This window comes from Oculina patagonica, chromosome 6, assembly GCF_052425735.1.
Source record: "Oculina patagonica isolate OP01 chromosome 6, crgOcupat, whole genome shotgun sequence".
Classification (NCBI taxonomy): domain Eukaryota; kingdom Metazoa; phylum Cnidaria; class Anthozoa; order Scleractinia; family Oculinidae; genus Oculina; species Oculina patagonica.
Window position 1 is genome coordinate 14,966,089 of NC_135763.1, and position 20,675 is coordinate 14,986,763.

At 38.8% G+C, this 20,675-nt stretch overlaps 2 protein-coding genes across 2 annotated transcripts in view; one reads left to right on the forward strand and one right to left on the reverse strand.

Moving 5' to 3' along the window:
- LOC144655970 (midasin-like) overlaps nt 1-15,065 on the reverse strand; it is a 63,107-nt gene extending 48,042 nt beyond the window's left edge. Inside the window, exons 1-19 of the mRNA XM_078516172.1 lie at nt 14,954-15,065; nt 13,856-14,800; nt 10,269-10,504; nt 9,424-9,541; nt 8,194-9,055; nt 6,997-7,246; nt 6,321-6,425; nt 5,974-6,087; nt 5,748-5,819; nt 5,185-5,260; nt 4,672-4,940; nt 3,668-3,846; nt 3,241-3,332; nt 2,950-3,066; nt 2,268-2,414; nt 2,015-2,162; nt 1,429-1,714; nt 974-1,115; nt 137-412 (exon numbers count right to left, since the gene is read on the reverse strand). Coding sequence (XP_078372298.1) covers nt 137-412; nt 974-1,115; nt 1,429-1,714; nt 2,015-2,162; nt 2,268-2,414; nt 2,950-3,066; nt 3,241-3,332; nt 3,668-3,846; nt 4,672-4,940; nt 5,185-5,260; nt 5,748-5,819; nt 5,974-6,087; nt 6,321-6,425; nt 6,997-7,246; nt 8,194-9,055; nt 9,424-9,541; nt 10,269-10,504; nt 13,856-14,800; nt 14,954-15,061 — 4,542 coding nt within the window. The 5' untranslated portion in view covers nt 15,062-15,065. The remainder of the gene's footprint in view (nt 1-136; nt 413-973; nt 1,116-1,428; nt 1,715-2,014; nt 2,163-2,267; nt 2,415-2,949; nt 3,067-3,240; nt 3,333-3,667; nt 3,847-4,671; nt 4,941-5,184; nt 5,261-5,747; nt 5,820-5,973; nt 6,088-6,320; nt 6,426-6,996; nt 7,247-8,193; nt 9,056-9,423; nt 9,542-10,268; nt 10,505-13,855; nt 14,801-14,953) is intronic.
- Nucleotides 15,066-15,279: 214 nt separating this feature from the next.
- Nucleotides 15,280-20,343, forward strand: LOC144655961 (dnaJ homolog subfamily B member 13-like). Its single transcript, XM_078516161.1, has 9 exons — nt 15,280-15,398; nt 15,480-15,583; nt 15,970-16,035; nt 16,353-16,436; nt 17,227-17,378; nt 18,057-18,189; nt 18,600-18,694; nt 19,144-19,220; nt 19,937-20,343. Exons 1-9 carry the CDS (start codon nt 15,331-15,333, stop codon nt 20,094-20,096), a joined length of 939 nt encoding a protein of 312 aa, XP_078372287.1. The 5' UTR covers nt 15,280-15,330; the 3' UTR covers nt 20,097-20,343.
- The last annotated feature ends 332 nt before the right edge of the window (nt 20,344-20,675 follow it).

A 20,675-nucleotide genomic window follows, 5' to 3' on the forward strand; every position in this document is an offset into this window, starting at 1 on the left:
GTCTTCCTGTAGTTCAGGTTGGAGCATCTGAGCGGTGTGTGTTAGGTCATGGGTTTGATTCCCATCTAGACCCAGATTCTTTTGTTGTCACATGCTCGTGACATCAGAAACTACATCTTTCTTATAACTATCATACCTCTTTCTTGCCAAAGTCTCCACCAGGATTCATTGTTCCAATAATTTTGAAATCTTTGTGTGCAACCAACATATCAACATCTTCTCCTACAGAATGTCCACCACCACCTTTCTCAGCAAGCACTAATGTTCTTTCAGGTTCCAAAACACTGTTCAGTCTTTCTAACACTGAGTCGTCAGCCAGAGAAATCTCATCTACTAAGAACATGGCTCCTTCCTTCATTGCTTGAACAAGTGGTCCATCACACCACTCAAACAGCTTGGAAACTTGTTCACTCTGCAAAACATGTTAAGAAATCATAAAGTGGTTTAGTATGCTAAAAATCCAGTTGCCAAAGGAAAACCCAATCGAACGCATAAAAGAAAACACTAATAGTCAAAAGATGTCAGGTATTTTAAACTGTGTTTTATACTTTTCCAAATTTTCAGTTTTCAGTAACTTTAAAAGAGAATTGTCTTTAAAAAAAGCCAGTATGCCCATGAATGTTTTGTTGAAAGGGGAAAAAGGTTAAATCACATTTCATCTGGGAAACACCGTCTGTTTGAGAACTGGTATCCTTTGGTATTCTTTGGAGCTTTGGGATAGTATCACAGATTGACTTATACAGAAGTGGTATCTGTTATTTGGAAGTTGATACCGACCAACAATTTTAAATCAAGTTGGATGCTGCGAGGCACCAATGCCAAGTAATACGCTAAGTCCAGTGTTCAAACTGGAGCATGTAGCAGTGTTGAGAGGCACAAAGCTAGCAACTGTGTCAGTCCTGAGTCCTGCTCCCTACTTTGCTTAATGCTTCTTTATTTTTGTTACCTAGCTACACTTGCTAAGAGGTCTGACCTGTTGCTCTTGGCCTCTGTGTCTCACAGGTCGCAGGCCTCCAAGGAAATCAGCAGACTCAGAATGCATGTGACAGTTGACTGCAAATAGCTTCTGATTCCATAGTGAAGCAAATAACTGACAGATCGTGGTCTTGCTACAGCTGAAAGGTAAACACAATGTTAAGACACCAGCAACCATAAATTAGGCAATTCTGTAGTATAATGCAGTTACAATATTATAACAATAATACTTGATATCTTGGAGTTACAAATTGTTCAAAACAGTCATATATGCTTAATGAAATCTGATATCCAAACAACCATCAACACTACGATTTCCTATGTTTCAACTTGATACATTCTTTATAAGTTCAAGAATGTTTAATAAAAAAATTACTTATATTTGAGACCTCTAACAGAAAACCACATAATTCCACTACAAAATTAAAACCACTAAACAAACTTTCACTGTACCCTGTCTCTCCAACAAGCAGAACTGGTTCTCCAAACTGAAGTGCCCTTCCAGCCAGAACAGCAAGTCTGCGCATGCTGTGAGTCCAGACAATGTGCTTGAATCCCTCAAGTGAAGCTGTGGTGACTTCTGTCATAAGACTTGAGATGGCAGTAGCGTGCTTTTGTAATGATGCACCACCAAATAACAAATCAGGGTCAAGTTTTCGTTTCATGTGGAGTTCAATCACCTCCTGGATGACTTTGCACTCTGAAGGATTTCTGCACCGACCAGCAAGGAGCATGTAACCTGTAAAAAAAGAGAGAACTTAAAGCCTTCAACCCAAGTTAAAAACAAAACTCCTTCAAATACTGTACTCCTGAAGTGTATTGTTGATTACAGATGTTATGCTCCTCAAACAACACCTTTCTCGCCAGAATAAAATTTTGCATATCGTAAAAATGCCCATAACCATAACACGTCGACAACATCTGAAAGTCGGTCATGAGAGTTACATCAATGAAATGACCACCATAACGAAACTGATATGTTGAAATTGAAATTAATATGTGCTGATATTCTTTATATTATGCAATGTTCAGTATTTACCATCCTCTGCAAGATGTTGATCCCAGTCGTGAAAGCCACCACCTTGAATGTCAGGTGTCTTGCTGTATCTCTCTGCCCAACGAAACAAATCACGGAGAGTAATAAAGCCTTGTTTACCAGCAAATACATTGGTGTTCCTGCGGCGTGCCTATAAAGAGCAAACAGCATTATCACGGTATCTCTGATTCTGTTGATAACAATGCCATGTTTTGCCATCAGTCATATTCATCTTGAAACACAATGGCATACTTACTTGTAAGTCAAGCATGATGGCAACAAGTTTCTTGGCATACGAGGGTGGCAAACTGCAGCGTTGATGAAGAATAACCTCCAGTTCCTTGCTAGGAAGCTCATCAAAATGAAGTTCCACAAAGCGGTTCCGAAAGGCTCGTGACAGCACCTGCAAATATACAACTCATTCAAACTTCATGATGAAGATGCCAAAGGATGGACAATACACATCCATAAATCATGAAACTGAGTTCTTCCTTTATGTGAGATCTGATAGTTTGGTTTCACATCAACATAATAGTTATCTCCAGTTGATGATTTTCTTTCCTCTTGTCACCTGTCTTTTTGACAATGTATTGATGTGGAAGGGTTGTCACAAAGTGCGAAGCAGCACCTGAGGCATGCTATCCATTTCAGTTAGCCTAAATAGCACTTCAGTCAGCCTACATGGCACTCTGGTTAGCCTTAGTATCACTCCAGTTAGCCTACAGTTAGCTTAGGTAGCTTGAGGATAGCCGTTTGGAGTAGGGATTTTTGCCTTGCATGACCCGCTGCCTTGCCTCGCATGCCTCACATGTCTTGCTGCCTCGCACATTTGTAAGACTCAATCTAGAATGGAGAACTTATTTGTTGGTTATTCTTGAGAATCTGTTACAAGTTAGCATAATAAAGGCTGACATATTTGAAGTGAACAAACTGTAAACCTTTCTTCCACCATAATGTCCAGGAGGATTTTGTGTAGCAAACAACATGAACATGGGATGTGCCACAACTGTCTCTTGTGTTTCTGGAATAAACAGTTCTCTGTTGTCATCCAACAGCTGCAAACAACAAAGAAAATAAACAATGAAAATGAGAAGAAAGCAATGATATTGGCACCTTAGGCAAGTGCCAATATGAGTTGACTTAAGTGATGCAGCATCAGTTCCTCACTCCAACTAGGTGTAGAAATGGTGCTAACCAGACTTGAACTTACATATAAATATCACACGTACCCTATTTAGTGCCTCCAGCACATCTGAAGGGGCCAGATTGAGTTCATCTAAAATAATCCAATGGCCCTTCCTCATGGCATCAACTAAAACACCTATAAATTTAACCACTCAGTCAGCACTGTCTTATAAGGTAACATAAATCAATTTGGTAGTTAGCTTCTTTAGCTGCCATTGTCACAGAATTTGGAACTCCTTGGTCCATCAGCAAGATACTTTGTTAAGCCTCCATGTTTTACAACTTTATTTGTGGTATTTATTACAAAGTCATCAGCTACATCATCACTAGGAATCTAAGTTACCAAAAGCAACTGTCACAAACTTTGAACTCTCTGGAGAAAAGTGACTACATAGACCCTTTATAATGGCTTAGTTAAAAATGTAACATGTGTTCCCAAAGAATGAAGAGAAAAAATCAGAATTGACGTACCTTCTTTAAATACTAGTTTACCATTCTCATCTGAAGTGTAACAGCCCAGGTACTCTTGAATATCAGTGTGCTCATGATTGTTTATTCTAACACAGTGGTTACCAGTTACCTTCGCAAGCCATTGAATCAGGCTGGTTTTACCCACTGAGGTCTCACCTTGAATCAAAACTGGCAGTTTCCTGAAAATAAAATGGTAACTAAAATCTAGTATCTGGCCACAGATTTATCATCTTCAGCCTACTTCAGCCTTGCAGGTGATCAATCAAGCAAGAGTTGAACTTCAACTGGGTCACATACCGTATTTTCTCGTTAAACGCCGGGCCCCAAACGCCGGGCTCTGTTTGTTTTTTTTTTTAAATTAAAAAAAAAACTTTAAAAAATTTTAAAAAACTAAAAAAACCCCCCCCCCCAAAAAAAAAAAACGGGGGGGGAAAAAAAAATACTTAACAATTTGTCTCAAACTTACAGGCATTTCAAATCTTGCATTTTAATGAGCACACTTAAGACAGACAGTAGGCTTTTAAATAATCAATTGTTTAATAGAACTTGCAAACGAAAGAAGCGGAAACAAATAAAATAATTTTCCTTCACTTTTTGTCCCTTTGCACTGTGATTCCTTAGTCCTTTGCAGCTTTTAACAAAACAAAACCAACGGCCATTGTGTATGCATATGTATAAGGTAAAACAATAGCCATGCATTCACGAGTGTGTTCTGACTGTCTAGCTGTCCCTCTAATTACCAGATGTAAAAATTTCCAGTTTAGTTTCAATTGTCATAGGAAGAGGCTCCTCTCTAGTTCAGTCTTGATTACTAAAGACCACACAAAAACTAGTGAACTATTCCTCACGATTCATCACAAACAACTTTTATTGCACCTTTTATCTAACCAGCAGTCAGATTACTGACCTCCACTAAACCCATCTCCCAGAAGTAATATACGTTATTTGAGTTCCAATTAATAATGCAACTACAATGACCCAAATCAGATAGAAAGGCAAAATACCTTGCAGACACAACCCTGCCAAGATCTTTCAAGTTTGCCTTTACTGAAGCTGTCAAGACATACTCAGTTGATACAATAGGTTCTTTGTTTCCCATTGCAATCCAGAAACCCTCAAAATTACTGTACTGTCCAGAATCTTGTGGCATGGGTAAGGGCTGCTTTAACATGCTGGCAGCATTCACATGGCCCAGGAGATGCTGCTTGATAAGGGACTGTACAGCAGGGTGGGATGACCGGTCCAACTGCGTCAAAAAACTCAGACAAAAACCCTGTGCAAGAAAGTTAAGAATGAGGGGTGTAGTTGAATGGTAAAACAAACTATTTGAGTGGAGTTATTTCCCTTGCAGTCTGAAAAGTGATTAACTTAGAAATAATAACCAATAGGAACAGTTGAACTAATCTGTCTTGTACATTTGTAACTAATTGCAAAAGAAACACTTTATCTATTAGCATGTATTTCTGTCTAGTGAAAAGCTTAAAAAGCACATCGGTAACAAAGTGAATGTAACTCACCTCATATATAGACCTCAAAGCATTCTGATGAGGGTTTGTTGCTGCATATCTAAGAGCTCGGCACAAAGTCCGCAAACTATCAATTAGAGAAAAAGCAATAAAATCAAGAATAAGGCTTTCAGCATTCATTAAAGAAATGCTACTATTCTTATAAATGAAGGTAAATATGGGGGGCACTAAAGCCAATCAGTAAGTGCCTTAGTCACTACACTGCAAGGTCTTGATGCAAGCTGTGCCCAGGATCACGGCAGTAATGTGGCATTCTTGGATAGATATATACCGGGTACATGTACTTTACTCTCTCAGTGACTAAGACTATAAATAGGGGGACAGGCCAATTCTTAAGGCAACTTAACAAAAACGTTGACGTGTGATAACTGCAATCAATTTACACAGCAGAAGTCGCAACATTCTTGGCAAGCTATACTATAGCACCTTCATGGTATGAAAAAAGTTAGGTACCAAACTGTTGAACCACTAGGCACTGAAAGGGCTTACTTTCAACTGCAGATTACGCAGGATAAACAGCTCAAAGAAATGCTGTCAGTATTTAACATAATAACCTGTAATGAGGTTTGTGTCCTGTCCCATCTGTCAGCTTATCATTTGCTTCATGTTTGACTGTGAGGTAAAACCTAGTAAGGGAACAAAAAAGGGTAAAGTTTCCAAACGGCCCCAAATTAAAAGAACAATCTAAGACTTAACTTGTATATCTAATTTTAAAACAACCTTGTTATGTTTTATCAATAAAACAGTCACCAACCCAAACAAAAATAAAGCATTGTATACCTGACAATGCCGTCAACAATAGCAGCATTAGGTGACAATCCTTGAAGATAATCCACAACTAGAGTTTTCAAGTCTGCGGTGTTCTCTAACTCACTTACAAAGATTTCTGTGAACCTTGAATTGAACAGTAAAATATTAATATTTATTAGATTAGCTTGATGCTAATGAAAAAATCAAGACAGCAGCCATTAAGGCTAACTTGACAAAACATGCTACAATTTGGGAAAAACGCCCAGCAAAACTCCATTACAAAACAATAAGGAAAACACTCAAAATGCTTGCTCTTGACTCTAAATTTTAAAGGGAGGTGTTGACACAAAGACCAATCAGTTAGACAATTCACAAACCTGTTTCTAATTCCAGGTGGCAAATCCTTTTTCCCCACATCAGTGGCTGGATTCATGCAGGCAAAGAGACGGAAATCTTCATGTCTTACAGTAGGTGTAACATCACTAAAAAATCAACAAACAACAACATTCCCATCATTTGATTCAGTTAGTGAAATGATTCACAGGATGACAGACCTGGTAGCAGCAAAACAATTATATTAATTCTCAGTTGATCAGTTAGTAAATTATTTCACTTCACATTATTTAATTGTTCACTAGGTGAACAATCATCTATATGTAACTTGATTAAGGTGGCTGGCAACAGTTTCCAGCTCTTATACTTTGATTTGTCAGTACTACCACTGTTTATCAGTTGATGTTATAATAATGGTACAAAAGAAATGCCTTATAATTTGTAAATAAATTATACACATTTTCTTGACATATCTGGACACCAAAACAATAGTACTACCTGTTAAAAACAACCTTTAATTTAGCTTAAGGGGCTTGTAACTCTTAAACAAATTCAGTGGCCCCCATTTTTTTATTAGGTAACAGTTAGCATGTACGTTGACATACAACTTTCTGCAAAGTTAAAAATTTTTGCAAGGGGGGATCACTTGATTGATTGGATTAATGAATCTGTTAGATGGATCAGTTAAATGATTGGATTAACAGCAAACCCTAAGCCTACCCTCTCTCCATGAGCACCACTGAACCGGAGGAACTCTCCAACAAACCACACAGACACTCCAATGTCTCGGGTGTGGCCAAATTGATCTCATCCAGCAACACCCAATCACCATTTCGCAAGGCTTGTACCAGGGTACCTTCAACAAATCGGAACGCCAATGCACTCTCTGCATTTTTCTGCTGCTTTCGCAGCTGCTGAATATCCTGGTTTACATGTTGCCACTCAGACAGAAGATACTTCATTTGGTGATCTGAAATTATGAAGGCAGATAGACAGTTTCACAAATCTTAAATATATTAACTATGTATCTTTTACCGCTACACTAGACTGGAAGCTGCAAGCTGCCACACAGATACTTTCCAAGGTCTGAGAACTACACAGTAAATATAGAATGGTACGTTTTATTAAGACCTGTGGAGAAGTTGTTAATATGATTTAAATGCAAGGACAAGAAAATTACTTTACATAATTCAGGTAAAAAAAGGATCAAGTCTGCCTCAAGCCAAGTGGCACATACCCCTGGAGCTTATCCCAGTTTCTTTAGTGTAAAGCGACTGGGAGAATTTCTACTCCCCCCTGGCCATGGATAGGACGCTGGTCCATTGCAGAGCTACCCCCCTGCATTATTTTGATGGTACCCATTTATACACCTTAGTGGAGAGAGGCACTCTGAGAGTAAAGTGACTTGCCCAAGAACACAACACAGTGACCCCAGCTTTGAGCTAGCCTGCGAACAGGCTTTCTGGAGAGCGCTCGGTCGACGGGGCAAAAATGGAGGGGAAAGCCTGCACGCATCTCTGTGAATCGCAAAAGCCGCCCACGAGCACCCCGCAGATTGCTGAGCTTGTCAATTGTCACATTTAAACAAAAGCATTTAAACCACACGCCGGAAATCAAATTCAAAACTAAGGTAAACAAATAATGGTCGGTCGCCAGCGAGCTAAAAATTACAAATTAAAGGTTTCTTCTGACAGCAGACGGCCAAGTTCCGAAGATGCAGTTCACAGACCCAGAGTCGGAGCCAGTGCTCCAAAATCGCTGGGAATGCAATTTCAAGGACCTCAAGCACCGGCCGTCGTGATTCATGAGAATGAAGACGCACTTCTGAATATTGAGGATATTATCGACCCTGATCTGCAATCGATCCGAGTAAAAATTTATTAATAATTACCAGTTCAGTTGCAAAACAAAGCTCACCTTTCTTCACCCTTTCTAGAGCATTCTTCTGAGAATGCATCATAAGCTTAAACAGCATTTCCCACTGTCCTTGGGCAAAACATTTCTGTACATGACTCAAAAACTTCACATTTTGCTTTCTCGAGAATGTCTTACAGAACAACACCTCAAACTTTTCCCTTACTGGTGAGACAATCTGCTTCATCTCCACCGGCTTGTAACCACCGAGGAGGTCTGAACTGTCGCTCTGTTGACTCATGTTGACAACTTTCAAACTGACTGAGCACTGTGCTGCCAGGTATTGAACTGTCGATGTCTTGCCTGTTCCTGTTTCCCCAACAAGTAAAACAGGTTCGTTGTTTCTAATACAAGCTGCAACTTTCTCCAGTAACACCAAGGAATGTCTTGTGTGTGCAAATTTTGGAAGGTTCTTCTGAGCAAAGCGCACTGGCATATTTTCATGAAGGTTTCTTTTCAGGGTGATTCTACCAACTGTCAGTGATAACGGCGAGTTGTGGACTTTTGGTTTGTAGTTTCTAAAGAAGAACTCAATCTTCTCTTTCGTCAAACCTAATTTAGCACCCACAGCCATGTCTAACAAATTTCTATCTTCAGTTTTTGGCAAGGGAGCACTAAAACAATCTTGAGCTTCAAGAAAAACATCTTTGGAATCAAGTAGCGTGGGTGAGCCGCAAGCAGTCACGGCTACCCTGCTGCACCACTTCATGAAGTCTCTTGTCGAACTTAGCCTTTCGTCTTGAGGAAGGGAACAGTTGGTTGTGTCTTCATTGGAGACTAGTCTTGGGTCTGATGATAAGAGACAGTTAATATCCACCAGCTTTGCAGCGACTGTTTCAAGGTCTGGGAATTTCTGATGCACCACCTGAAATGATTTCATTTAAATTTATAATCAATTGCATGAACAACAACTTGTGATAGCCAAAAAAGTTAAATGGCTGACAGTGATCTCTAGAAAGTGAGTGGTGTGTCACGCAGATAGATGTGGAGGGGTACCCTGAGATGGACTGGCATCCCATCCAGAGGGGGGGGGGGGAGCAACACTTCTTGCCACTTTGCCTAAATTTCAGCATGAACATGTATGTTGTTTCATAATATTTTCATTTCACATAAGTGGGTGGAACTTTTATAATAAGGTCACCAAGAACTGCTTGCATTATTAATGGGTAGTGTTGTCTATCCCTCAATAAAAACAATTATATATTAATCTAAATAAATGTTTAATGTACTCACATCTATAAGTTCGTCCTTGGAAAGTGGTTCGATTTGAACTTTTGTCCACAGTTTGTCCAAGATAGCTGAACTAGCACAAGTGACTTGATAGCTTGATCCACCAAGACTGCTGTATGATCTAGAAATGAAAACACTTACTTAGGCCTCTGAAAAACAATGGATAGTGAAAAACAGGTTTCTCAAACCTTTGATTTCTCCAGCCTGCTGGTAACTGGAACCAAAAATCATTTCCCATGGTTTTGCTTCACTTAGTTGAACACTACAACTTTACCCCAGACTTCTCGAACTCTCCAATTTCTTGAACCAATATTTGTTCCCTTGGAAGTTCAAGAACCTTGGATTTACCGGTACCAATCACAAGAATTGAAGAAAGACAAGTCGATCTTTATGTGTATCCCTGCCCCCCCCCCCCCCCCCCACCCGATGGGGCTACACACCCAAAATGCCTAATATATGGATTGGGTATGTGCTCCCCAAAGGGGTTGTGATTTTGGGCTCTCGATTCAGGACAGGGTTAAGGTGATCTCCCGATCTAGGACAGGGTCAAGGTGATTCCGAGAATGGAGTATGATATTTCGAACACACAAAAGTTTTAAATTACCAGCAGCCAAAACGTTTTTTTTTTTAAATTGAATCATATTACTCTGAATGTGAATTCTTTCTAAAATGGGATGCTACTTAAATTTGGAGACTCTGGCGGCACATACCCACCCAAAACACAACTGAGTATCCCCTCTTCCCCTCTAACCCCTTGGAAGGAGGGGCTTTAGACAAAGTTAATAAGTTATTGTAATAAGCCAGGCAAACCAGTGCTACAAATCTCATGCACATCATTGTAAATGTACCTCTGAGTAGCAAACAACTGAAACCCTGGTGATGCCTTCACTGCATTTCCATGTGCCGGTACAGACAGTGTACGTGATTCAAGCAGTGGAATCAGCACAGAGACGACATCCATGGGAGCAAGGTCAATATCCTCCAGAAGGATCCAGTGTCCTGCTTGTACTGCTTGTAACAGAGGTCCAGGCTGCCAGGCAAACTCACCTGGGGTGTCTGTGCAAACATATGTTCCTAGCAAGGACTTGAAGGAAAGAAAATAACTTTATTAATGCCGTCATGTTACATGCATATATGCAAGGCAACAAGATGAAATTAGTTTTTGTTTAAATTGTACATGCATCTGGTTTAATTACTTAATTGTTTGCTTGTTTGTTTGTTTGTCTGTTTGTATTTCGGCTTGTTTGTGTCTTATTTAGTACTCATTTTAAATTTCATATGAATATGTGCCTAACTGATCAAACTGAGGGAAGAAGCTGTATTAATAACTGGTTCAGGCTTTTAGCTGTGAATTGTTGAATTATAATTTTGCGGTGCATGCAGGAAGTTTGGAGAGCTATATATATTTTAAGAAGCTTGAATTGCTCTCGGCTGTGTGGAGCTGAACCTGTGTTTTATTCTTTCAGCCGCTGTGATTGGTTTACCGCTTCATCCGATGAACTTGTTGAGAATAAGACATTTGATCACAAAAACTAAAATAGATTCCTATTCTTTGACGGCGTTTTCTATAGTAATTTCATAAAAGCAAAAAACCGCACTTTCTAGGGCTTTACTGGCGTAATAAAACCACTTGGGATGTTGGGAGAACACTCGAAAAGCTTGTAGATCACTCGCCTAATGCCTTGTGTTTTACAAGCTTTTCTCGTCTTCTCCCAACATCCATCCCGCATGGTTTTATTACGCTAGTAAAGCCTTAGAAAGTGTGGTCTGTTGCTTAAGTAAAAGGAAATATTTCCTGAAAAAAAACACTGAAATGCTATACTAGGAATAGTTCTCACTAACTTTCCCCCACTGTCTGTTGGCGCAAGCAAAATCACTTCAGAATTTTTTATAGACCAATCAGAAGCGATATGTCAATATGCAAATCCTGCACTGATTTGCCCTTGTCGTGGAACTTTCGCATAAGCTGGTTGATTGACTTATCTGACTTGTTCAATCGACACTCTTCGCAATTTCAAAGCTCATGCTGAAAATGTTGCTAGTATCTGGCAAAGTATTCCACTGCCAGTGTTATGGTGTGTGCTCAAGAAAGACAACTGAAGAGATGGAAGCAAATTACCAAATGGTTTTCCTTGCAAATCATGCGGCAAGCGACACGACAAGATAATAATAAAGATACCTCTGCATTGCTTTGTTTATATGTCTGTACTGATTGATAGAAAGCATAAAAACGAGAAAGGTTTTCAGTTTTCCTTATACTTTAAAGCTTGTACATTCAACGCTTCTGTTATGATAGACCTCTCTCACTCTCATGCAGTTGCTGTGAAGATAAATCTGATAAATCGACTGAAACGTACGTTCGAATGTGGACATGAGATTTTTTAGCTTATGCCATGATCCAAACTAGTTGTAACTCCTTGTAGCTATTTTCTATATGGTATCGACAATCTACCGCTTCATTTCGCTTTGCAAGAGAACTTTGTGGTCTTTGTGTAGTGAGCAAACAATCTGTGTTATCGCTCGTTTGTATCTTATCATGTCCACTGTTACATCACACCTATAAATTACACACCAAATGATCGATCCTTCTGTAAGCCACACAAGACCACTCAGCCCCATACCAGATTGATCAGTTTATCTTTTCGATCACCAAGTACTCTTGAGAACGTCCTGTCGCCGGTTGATCACGCGATGTTGCTTATATACAAGACTCTGTATAGTAAATGGCTTTTTCATTGCCCAAACGCCTCAATCAATCGACAAAACATCACTCACAGGTACTTGAGAAATAGCAGACTTCAATTTGTCTAAGCAGAACGACAGATGACAATGTTTAACGATGGATTCATTTGGATTTAACAAACGATCCCTACTTTGAATTTAGTGTTGACCCATATGATTTATTCTGGAAGCTGTCATGTCATGCATACATGTACGCATTACTGTGAAACCCTCACTTTAAGATCTCTTTTGTTGTTGAATAACTGGAAACAAATATTTGTGTTGCATCTTGTGGTGGTATTGAATTATACTGAAAGGATTAACCTTGAACAACCTTGTTCTCAGGGTGTTGTGCTTCTTAACACCAGAAAGTTCACACAGCAATGATAAATACATTGCCAAGTGATTTATTTTAATTTATTTTTTATTTAATTTCACGTGGGTCCTCTACGCAGGCTGAAATAGAATTTGGAAAATGCTGGTTTTTCAGGAGGGAGGAAAAGCAGAGTACCCAGAAACCTCTGAAGCAAGGTGATCATGAGAACCAATAACAAACACAACCCACATATGATGCCAGGTCCGGGAATCGAACCGGGACTGCATTGGTGAGAGGCAAGCACAGTTACCACTACCACCATCCCCACTCCCCAGCTGAGGGAACAGTTGTAAGGGATTTTCATGTTGGTGTTACAGCAAGAAGCCTAAAAGTATGACCACCTCTAATTAATTTACATTCCTTCATGTAGACTCTTATCTGCTTCCAAGTGACTTTTGATTGGATTAATGCACAAAAGGATGCAAAATAATTAGAAGCAGTCGTGAACACCCTTGGCTCATTGCTGTAAAATATAAGGGTGTAATCCTGAAAGTTTCCAAAACCTTAGAGCCCAGTTTTCACTTACAATAAAAAAAATATAAAGTTAAAAATATAATGATCAAAAGTGGTAAGATTTCAATTCATAGTTTTATTGTGATAACGCTGTTTCGTGTGATCAAAGGATGACCACACTCATCAGGCAATATCAACGAATGACCGTTAAAATACATAAACTGGCAATTAAAGGCTAACTTAAGGTTGCTATGCGATAATTAATATAAATGTTATAAATACAATAATATTAAAGTTGCGATGCTTTTGCTTGTAATAATTAATATGCTTTCCAGTACATATACAGTCGAAGCTCTCGTAAGCGGACACCCTCGGGACGCGAAATAAGTGTCCGTAACTGAAGCTGGCTGCTTACGAGAATGGTTCTCATAAGCAGCCACTAGAGGTGTAAGGGATAGATGGCCGCTTACGGGAGCTTGCCCAGCTAACAATAATCGGACAGACGTAGATGACGACAAAACAAGCACTAAAATATGGTACTGCAATTACTGTAAAATCATTGTGACGAACGGCGATGTGAAGTTGATTGATAAAAACAAGATACAGAGTATTTTTTTAGGATTTTCTTTGGGGTGTCCGCTTACGGGAGCTTAAAAACAAAGAAAAAGACTAAGTCGTAATCTGTGAAAGTGTCCGCGGCCGCTTATGGGAATGTCCGCTTACGAGAATGTAAAAATACAGAGTTTGTATGGGACTTAAAACGGGGTTTCAGGCAAGGCGGCCGTAAGTAGAGCTGTCCGCTTACGAGAGTGTCCGTTAAGAGAGCTTCGACTGTACATCACTAAAAAACTAGTAGCAGTAGTTAGTAGTAAAACTAGGTCTTACCTTGCTGTCAGTTTGGTCTCCAAGTTGAACCTTCAGAAAGTCAGGAGGGCTTGATCTCCCTCCTGCCCTGGCTAGATACTCAACTAGAGTTGTTTTACCAGAGCCAATGGGTCCTTCTAGTAATACTCCATGACCTGATGCTACTGACAGAACAAGAGAATGTAGATTGTTTACAGTCGATGGTACCATAACAAGTGATTTGTCCACAAGATCCGATGTTCCAGGTAGCCGTGGTAACACAACACCACAAATGGTTGTATACTCGCCAATGAAATCTTCCTCACTGAAGTATGATCTATAAGTGCTACTGATGTCTACATCCATAGAATTAGAAATCGAAGAACAAACTTTATTCTTATCCATACGTTCTTGTAGTAAACTGGGGGTCTCTGCAGTTAAGCATTCACGCACTACAAATGAGTTTCTTTCTTCAGCAGTAAGAAGTTTATCCAACAGACCAAGCTTTAATTGATCTGACATCTCTGTTAAAATTGCTACAATATGAATAGCATACCATCTCACTTCAGGATGCCTGTGTTTCAGTAGTTTAAAAACAGGACTCCAGTCCCAAGCATTGCAAAATGTTTCAAAATCATAACACAGTAGATTGTAACCAGTTTTCAAAACACACAAAATCCTTTCATTTGATTGATCATTTTTCTGCTCCTCTTCTGAAAAAATCCTGAACAAACAAGAGGACTTTGTAAATCTGTATATAAAATTCTTCAAGTGAGTCAGAGGTAAAAGTTGGCTGAGAGTGAAACAAAATCTTTCATTCTCTGAATTGCTTGACTGAGATGCTTGCTGGAGGATTTGAGCACTACGTTCCAAAACTTCGAGAAGTATTGGTTTACAAAGTTTTACTATATAGGGAACCAAATCTTGAATAAGAACAAGCTCAGCCAACTTCTGTAGAAGATTTTGCTTGTCCTGAAAAGTCCAGCTCTGAAAACGTAAAATTAACAAGAATATGCAAACATAAACAGACTGGAGACAACAGCAAACTCATACAAATTTACCTACAACTAGATCTAACCTTTCAGTACAAAAAACAAAAACTACAACTAAAAATCCATTTCATGTTCGAAATGTACAAACCTTCACTTCCCAGAAATGTGCAAGTTCATTCTTCAAGCGATTGTCACTATCACACAAGCATTTTAAAGCACCCAGAAAGTCAAATCGAAAATCCTTAGTATGGTTCATTTCTTTAAATGAATAATTTCATTTAAAAATGTACAAAACAGAGAGCAATTTGGAAGAGAAAGCATGTTTTTCAAATAAAAACAAATCTTGTAAAATTGCACGTGTAGAAAACTGAGCCAACGTTGTAAAAACTGTTTATCCAGCGTTCTGCTATATTAGTGCCAGTCCTCTTCGTGTTTCGTCTCCAGTCTCTTTAGTTTATAGCGTTTCCACGACAACCATTTTTCACTGAGCGCCATATTTTCGCAATAGTCTTCACAGTTGTTACGATGGGACAAGATTATTACGCTGTTTTAGGCCTTACAAAAACAGCCAACGATGCAGACGTCAAAAAATCGTACGTTTAGGGGTTAATGCATCTTAAAGATGGTTCATTTTAACCAAAAAAGCTGACGATTTTTCAAACTTTGATTCACAGTTATCGCAAGTTGTCGCTGAAGTTTCACCCTGACAAGAACCAGGAGCCAGGAGCGGATTTGAGGTTTAAACAAGTTGCAGAGGCTTATGATGTATTGAGCGATCGTAAGTATGACTGGAGGATACTACTATAGATACACAGATTGTGGAATATAGAAATAATAACAACAAAACAGGAACAGCTTTAGAAATGTCATGCGATTTTAATTCCCGGGTATGATTGCACTTCGAGCAGCATTGAATTAATAATTGCAAAACACTTTGATCGTCCTTACCATTTTATTGTTGAAGCTTCATGTATATAACTCCAGTAAGTGATCAAATAGTTAAATATTAAACGCTCTCATAAAGTACTCTGTTTTGCCTTATATAACACAGCTGAATTTATATGAAAGTCTCACTAATATCTAAGGGAATCCCTTTGAGGTTATGTAACACTTCCCCTTAAATCATGCAGTAATGTTAACTTATAACAATTATCATTTCTTCAGCTAAGAAGAGAGCAATTTACGATCAATTTGGAGAGGAAGGTCTAAAAGGAGGAGTTCCCGAAAAAGGTACTTTACAGTTTTAACTTGTACAGTTCATTTAATGAGTGTATTATATTTATTTGTTTTACTAGAGAAATATCTGAGAGTTTTTTTAAAACACTTGGCATAGATTTAAGTGAATTCAAGTAAAAATGTCCTCACAACTTCGCAAAGTCCTGTCCTGGAAAGATTTCCATATAGACCCATACTTAAATTATGTATACAAATTCTCTAAAAATTGTGTACTGGGTTAGGTACGGGATAATATGGAAATCTTACCTCCATCTTAAATATAGCATTAGAATTTACAATTTTCTAATGTATTTATCTTTCCTTCATTGTAGGTGGCTGGACGCCTGGATACACATTTCATGGAGATGCTGGACGGGTGTTCAAAGAGTTTTTTGGAGGAGATAATCCTTTTGCTGGTACAGAAACCTTACATGTAACAAACAACATTTCAACTAAATCAACAGACTACACTTCACACAAAACAAAAATTGTGTTGGTGTAGTTGCAGATCCAGGGGAAGTGCCTGGACAACCAGAAAAATTTCTGTCAGGTTTTTTCAAACTGGGCCCAGTTTTTTATCCTGTTTATGGTTATTAGCAAAGACCTACCAGTACCATGAGAAATTGGTCAAAACCAAGATTCCCCTGGTCCAACTCAGTAACTTGACAAATCAATTGATTATCAGTTGTTGGCAAGCTTAATGAAATTAGCTCTGATTGTTCAAAGCATGTACAACCCTATCCACCATATTCTTGTAAATCACTATCCAGAAGAGAAGACAGTGTTATTCACTAGATGGCAATTTACAATACATCCACATACCTGGTTTATCCACTTTTAACATCCAGGGACTGATGTTTTGTAAAACCATTTAATGTACCCCATAAAGACTGGTTTTTACTTTATAAACATAAGTACTTGTAGCATAAGCACACAAGACAAACAACCCATGGCTGCATGCATTCTTTTTATAGCATGGCATTAACATAAGCACTTGAAGAACAAAAAAATTGTTTCTTATGCTTACATTTGTATGCTTATGCCACATGAGGACAGAACGAGTGTGTTCATTCTCCTACCAGTATATGCACTTATCATGATTGTTTGAATCTCTTACGTGTGCCCAGTGAAAGGCAACCTTAAAGGAAAATCTGGTTTTGACATGGCGGTGGTCTTCAACTTAAATCTTTCTTGTTTTTGTTTCAGAATTGTTTGATTCCTATGATCCAGAAGTTGGGTTTGGTGGAATTCATGGTCGTGGCCGTCGTAAACAAGATCCACCCATTGAAAGAGAACTTTACCTTACTCTAGAAGAAGTGTTTAAAGGATGTGTCAAGAAAATGAAAATTTCACGTAGGGTAAGAACTCAAGTTTTACAGTGTGTATTATAAGGAGTCGCAGCCTCTGGTGACTAAACAGTTACTGTGTAAGACTCCAGATCAATCCGTTTATGGTTTCAACCCCTGTAAGGGTTTGTTATGTTTTGTTGTGTTATCTCCACTCAGAGATACACTGACAAACTGTACATGTAAGGGGTAACCCCTGACTCGTCCCCAGTCGTCTTTTGAGTCCGTCTTAAGTCTAGGAAGACTGGATGAAACTGAACATGTAGGGAATCATCCTTTGTGTCTTGCAATTTTTGGGTAAGAGATGACTGGGGATGAGTCAGGGGTAACCCTGAGAGTTAAGAGAAATACATGTATCTTCAACATTGGGAGGTCTATAACCCAGTTTGTTGCCATGGTAACGAAATTGTCAAGCTTATATTGTGGAACACATCAAGTAGAGAGTAACTGCAAAGAATCAAACATTTCTGATACAAACTGGTTGACATATTGTTTTCTTTGTAATTATTTGATTAAAATTTGGTCAAGTTTGTGGCATCATCACTTTGCATATTGTTAAAACATGAATATCTATGGATCTTATCTTATATATCTTTTCTCATGCAGTACTTGTTAATGTTTTTTAAAGGCTAAAATAGGATTGGTGCAAATTTCACAGTAGCACTTAAACCAAATAATTTGTATCAACAGGTAATGAATGAAGATGGACACACATCTAATATTCGGGACAAGATTTTAACGATCAATGTCAAACAGGGTTGGAGAGCAGGAACAAAAATCACATTCCCCAAAGAGGGAGACCAGGGTCCTAACAATATTCCAGGTAATTTGTAAATGCAGCCAGCTTGCATCGCTCACTATTGCTTTGCACTAGTTAACTTTGCCGTATGCCTGTTTGAAGTAAATATTGCCCTATCAATGTCTGGTAATTGTCTAATTTAAACCTTAGCAGGTCCTTGTTAGCAAATGCCATGTTATTGTTGGATGTTTTCTTGGACAGGAAGTCTGACATGAAATACTTAATGCCCAAGTAGGAAGGTTGTCAGATAGTGATGTTTTAGTGTACATCATAGGACTGATACAAATGTACTGTAATGCAAAAAATAAATTTTAAATGGTGACCATAATCAACTTCTTAAACCCAAAGAAATTCTTAACTACCCTTCACTGATTTTAATTTGTTGTTGTATGATGAATGCATGAATTAATCTTTTGTGTTTTTTCCCCACTTAGCTGACATTGTGTTTATAGTTAAAGACAAGCCACATCCAATCTTCAAACGTGATGATGATAACATCATTTATACTGCTACTGTTCCTCTTGGAAAGGTGAGTGCATAATTAATTTTAATGAAAGACAATTTCCCTGGGGTGACTCCCATACAAAAGGGGCGGGGATGTCCGCCATCTCGCTTAGGGGTGTACATTTCGTTTTCTTTGTCTCACTTAGGGACTGTTCCAGGCAACATGCTAATATTTTTAGCCGTCAAGTATATCTTTTAGGGGTCAAAAAAGCTTAAGCCACGCCCAGATTGCTTCTTTTAGGGGTAATTGTCATAATTTTCTATGAGCATCCCCACCCCTTTCTTATGGGAGGTCCCCCCCCCCCGGACAACTTGCTCCTACTCCCAGTAGGCCTAGTATTGGCAAGGTAGGGCTGCAAAACATTATTGGGTAACTTCTTGGGAGAACTGAACTTGTTTAAATCGTAGAAGGAATCGTCATCAGTAAAGTCCTATTGGGCAATTCTAACATAATTTTTTTTGTTTATTGTAAAGGCGCTTACAGGATGTGTAGTGGATGTTCCCACACTGGATGGGCGACTCATTAGCATCCCAATCAACGACATTGTCAAGTAAGATCAAATTATGAATTTGGAGATTTTACATTTTTTTATTAATTTGAGTCCTGCTTGGGTTTTTTCCGTGGGCTCAAGTTTTAATGTCATTTACAAATGAACCAAAGTCATTAAAAGACCACTTTCCGGATGTGACTTTTCAGGGCCAATGAAAACAAACAATTTGACAAATATTGTAAATGACAGCCAACTTGGTTTAAAATCCCAACTGGCAGGAGGCAGACCAGTTGGCCATTTACAGGTACAAGTGAAGCCGAGGCATTGAGCTCAGGATCACTACCAAGAACAACACCAGCTAGTGGTCAGAACAGGATTTAAACCTGCAACATCCAGAATTCAAGTCCAGTGTTCTGTGATTAACTGTAGCTCAAGTTTGAGTTTAATTTACAAATGTACCAAATTCATTAAGAGACCACTTCTGGGATGTGGCTTTTTAAGGCCAATGAAAACAAACAATGAAACAAATATTGTAAAATATGCACAAAACATGATTAATATCCCAAGTGGCAGGATACAGCCAGTTGGCTGATTACAAGAGTGGCAGAGGAGTTGAACTGGGGACCACTGAGAACAACACTGGCCAGCTATATAGTGGTCAGAACAGGATTTGAACCTCCAACCTCCATAATTCAAACTCCCCAGTGCTCTAACTGTACTGACATGTTGCCTCCAAAAAAAAAAAACTTTTGTAATCTTGTACCTTCTTATTTCAGACCTGGATATCAAAAGATCGTACCCAGTGAGGGAATGCCCATATCCAAGGATCCAGCCACAAAAGGAGACCTTATAATACAGTTCAACATAGAATTCCCAAACCAACTCAACCCTGAACAGAAGAGAATGCTTAAGGAAGCACTACTGCTTCCACCATGAGCTGCAATCACTTCAAACGAATTAACATTGTATTGTTTTAGTACTTGAACAGTATTTATAATGTCATTACGAGCTGTACTATCGCTACATTTATCAGTTAGTCAAATTATTTTAGTTTTCAACTGATGCGTCTTGTGCTCCACCCATTTTGAAGCGAAAGTTGTAATTAACTGTAGAAATTTTATATTTGTACATAATTGAACATACAATTACATTTAATTAAACCATGTCAGAAACATTTAGTTTTGGTTGATTCTTCTAAGTTAATTAGTAGCCTGTGAGATGGCCTGCTTGTTTGGGGTTTCACACAAGCAGTGAAGCAGCAATACAAGCCATAGCTCATAGCTTCAGAGCTCATGCAAAGCCCCAAATGAGAGAGGGCACAATACCCAAAGCCTGCTCACAAGTTAGTTCATTATTTATACAGTGGATTTTTTTTCACTTTGTTCAGGGTTAGAAACAAAATCAGTGGGGGGGGGGGGTTACAGGGGGGTCTGAACCTCCCGCATCCCGTACCTTTAACTCCCTGTTCTCTCCTGTTTGTTCCATGTCCATTGCAAAATATATTGAAATGTTACG

Excerpts from the sequence above, each read along its gene's own strand:
- LOC144655961 (XM_078516161.1), top strand. The coding sequence starts at position 15,331 with ATGGGACAAGATTATTACGCTGTTTTAGGCCTTACAAAAACAGCCAAC. Across the intron at positions 15,584-15,969 it reads TTATGATGTATTGAGCGATC|CTAAGAAGAGAGCAATTTAC; the intron begins GTAAGTATGACT and ends TCATTTCTTCAG. Across the intron at positions 18,695-19,143 it reads CTACTGTTCCTCTTGGAAAG|GCGCTTACAGGATGTGTAGT; the intron begins GTGAGTGCATAA and ends TTTATTGTAAAG.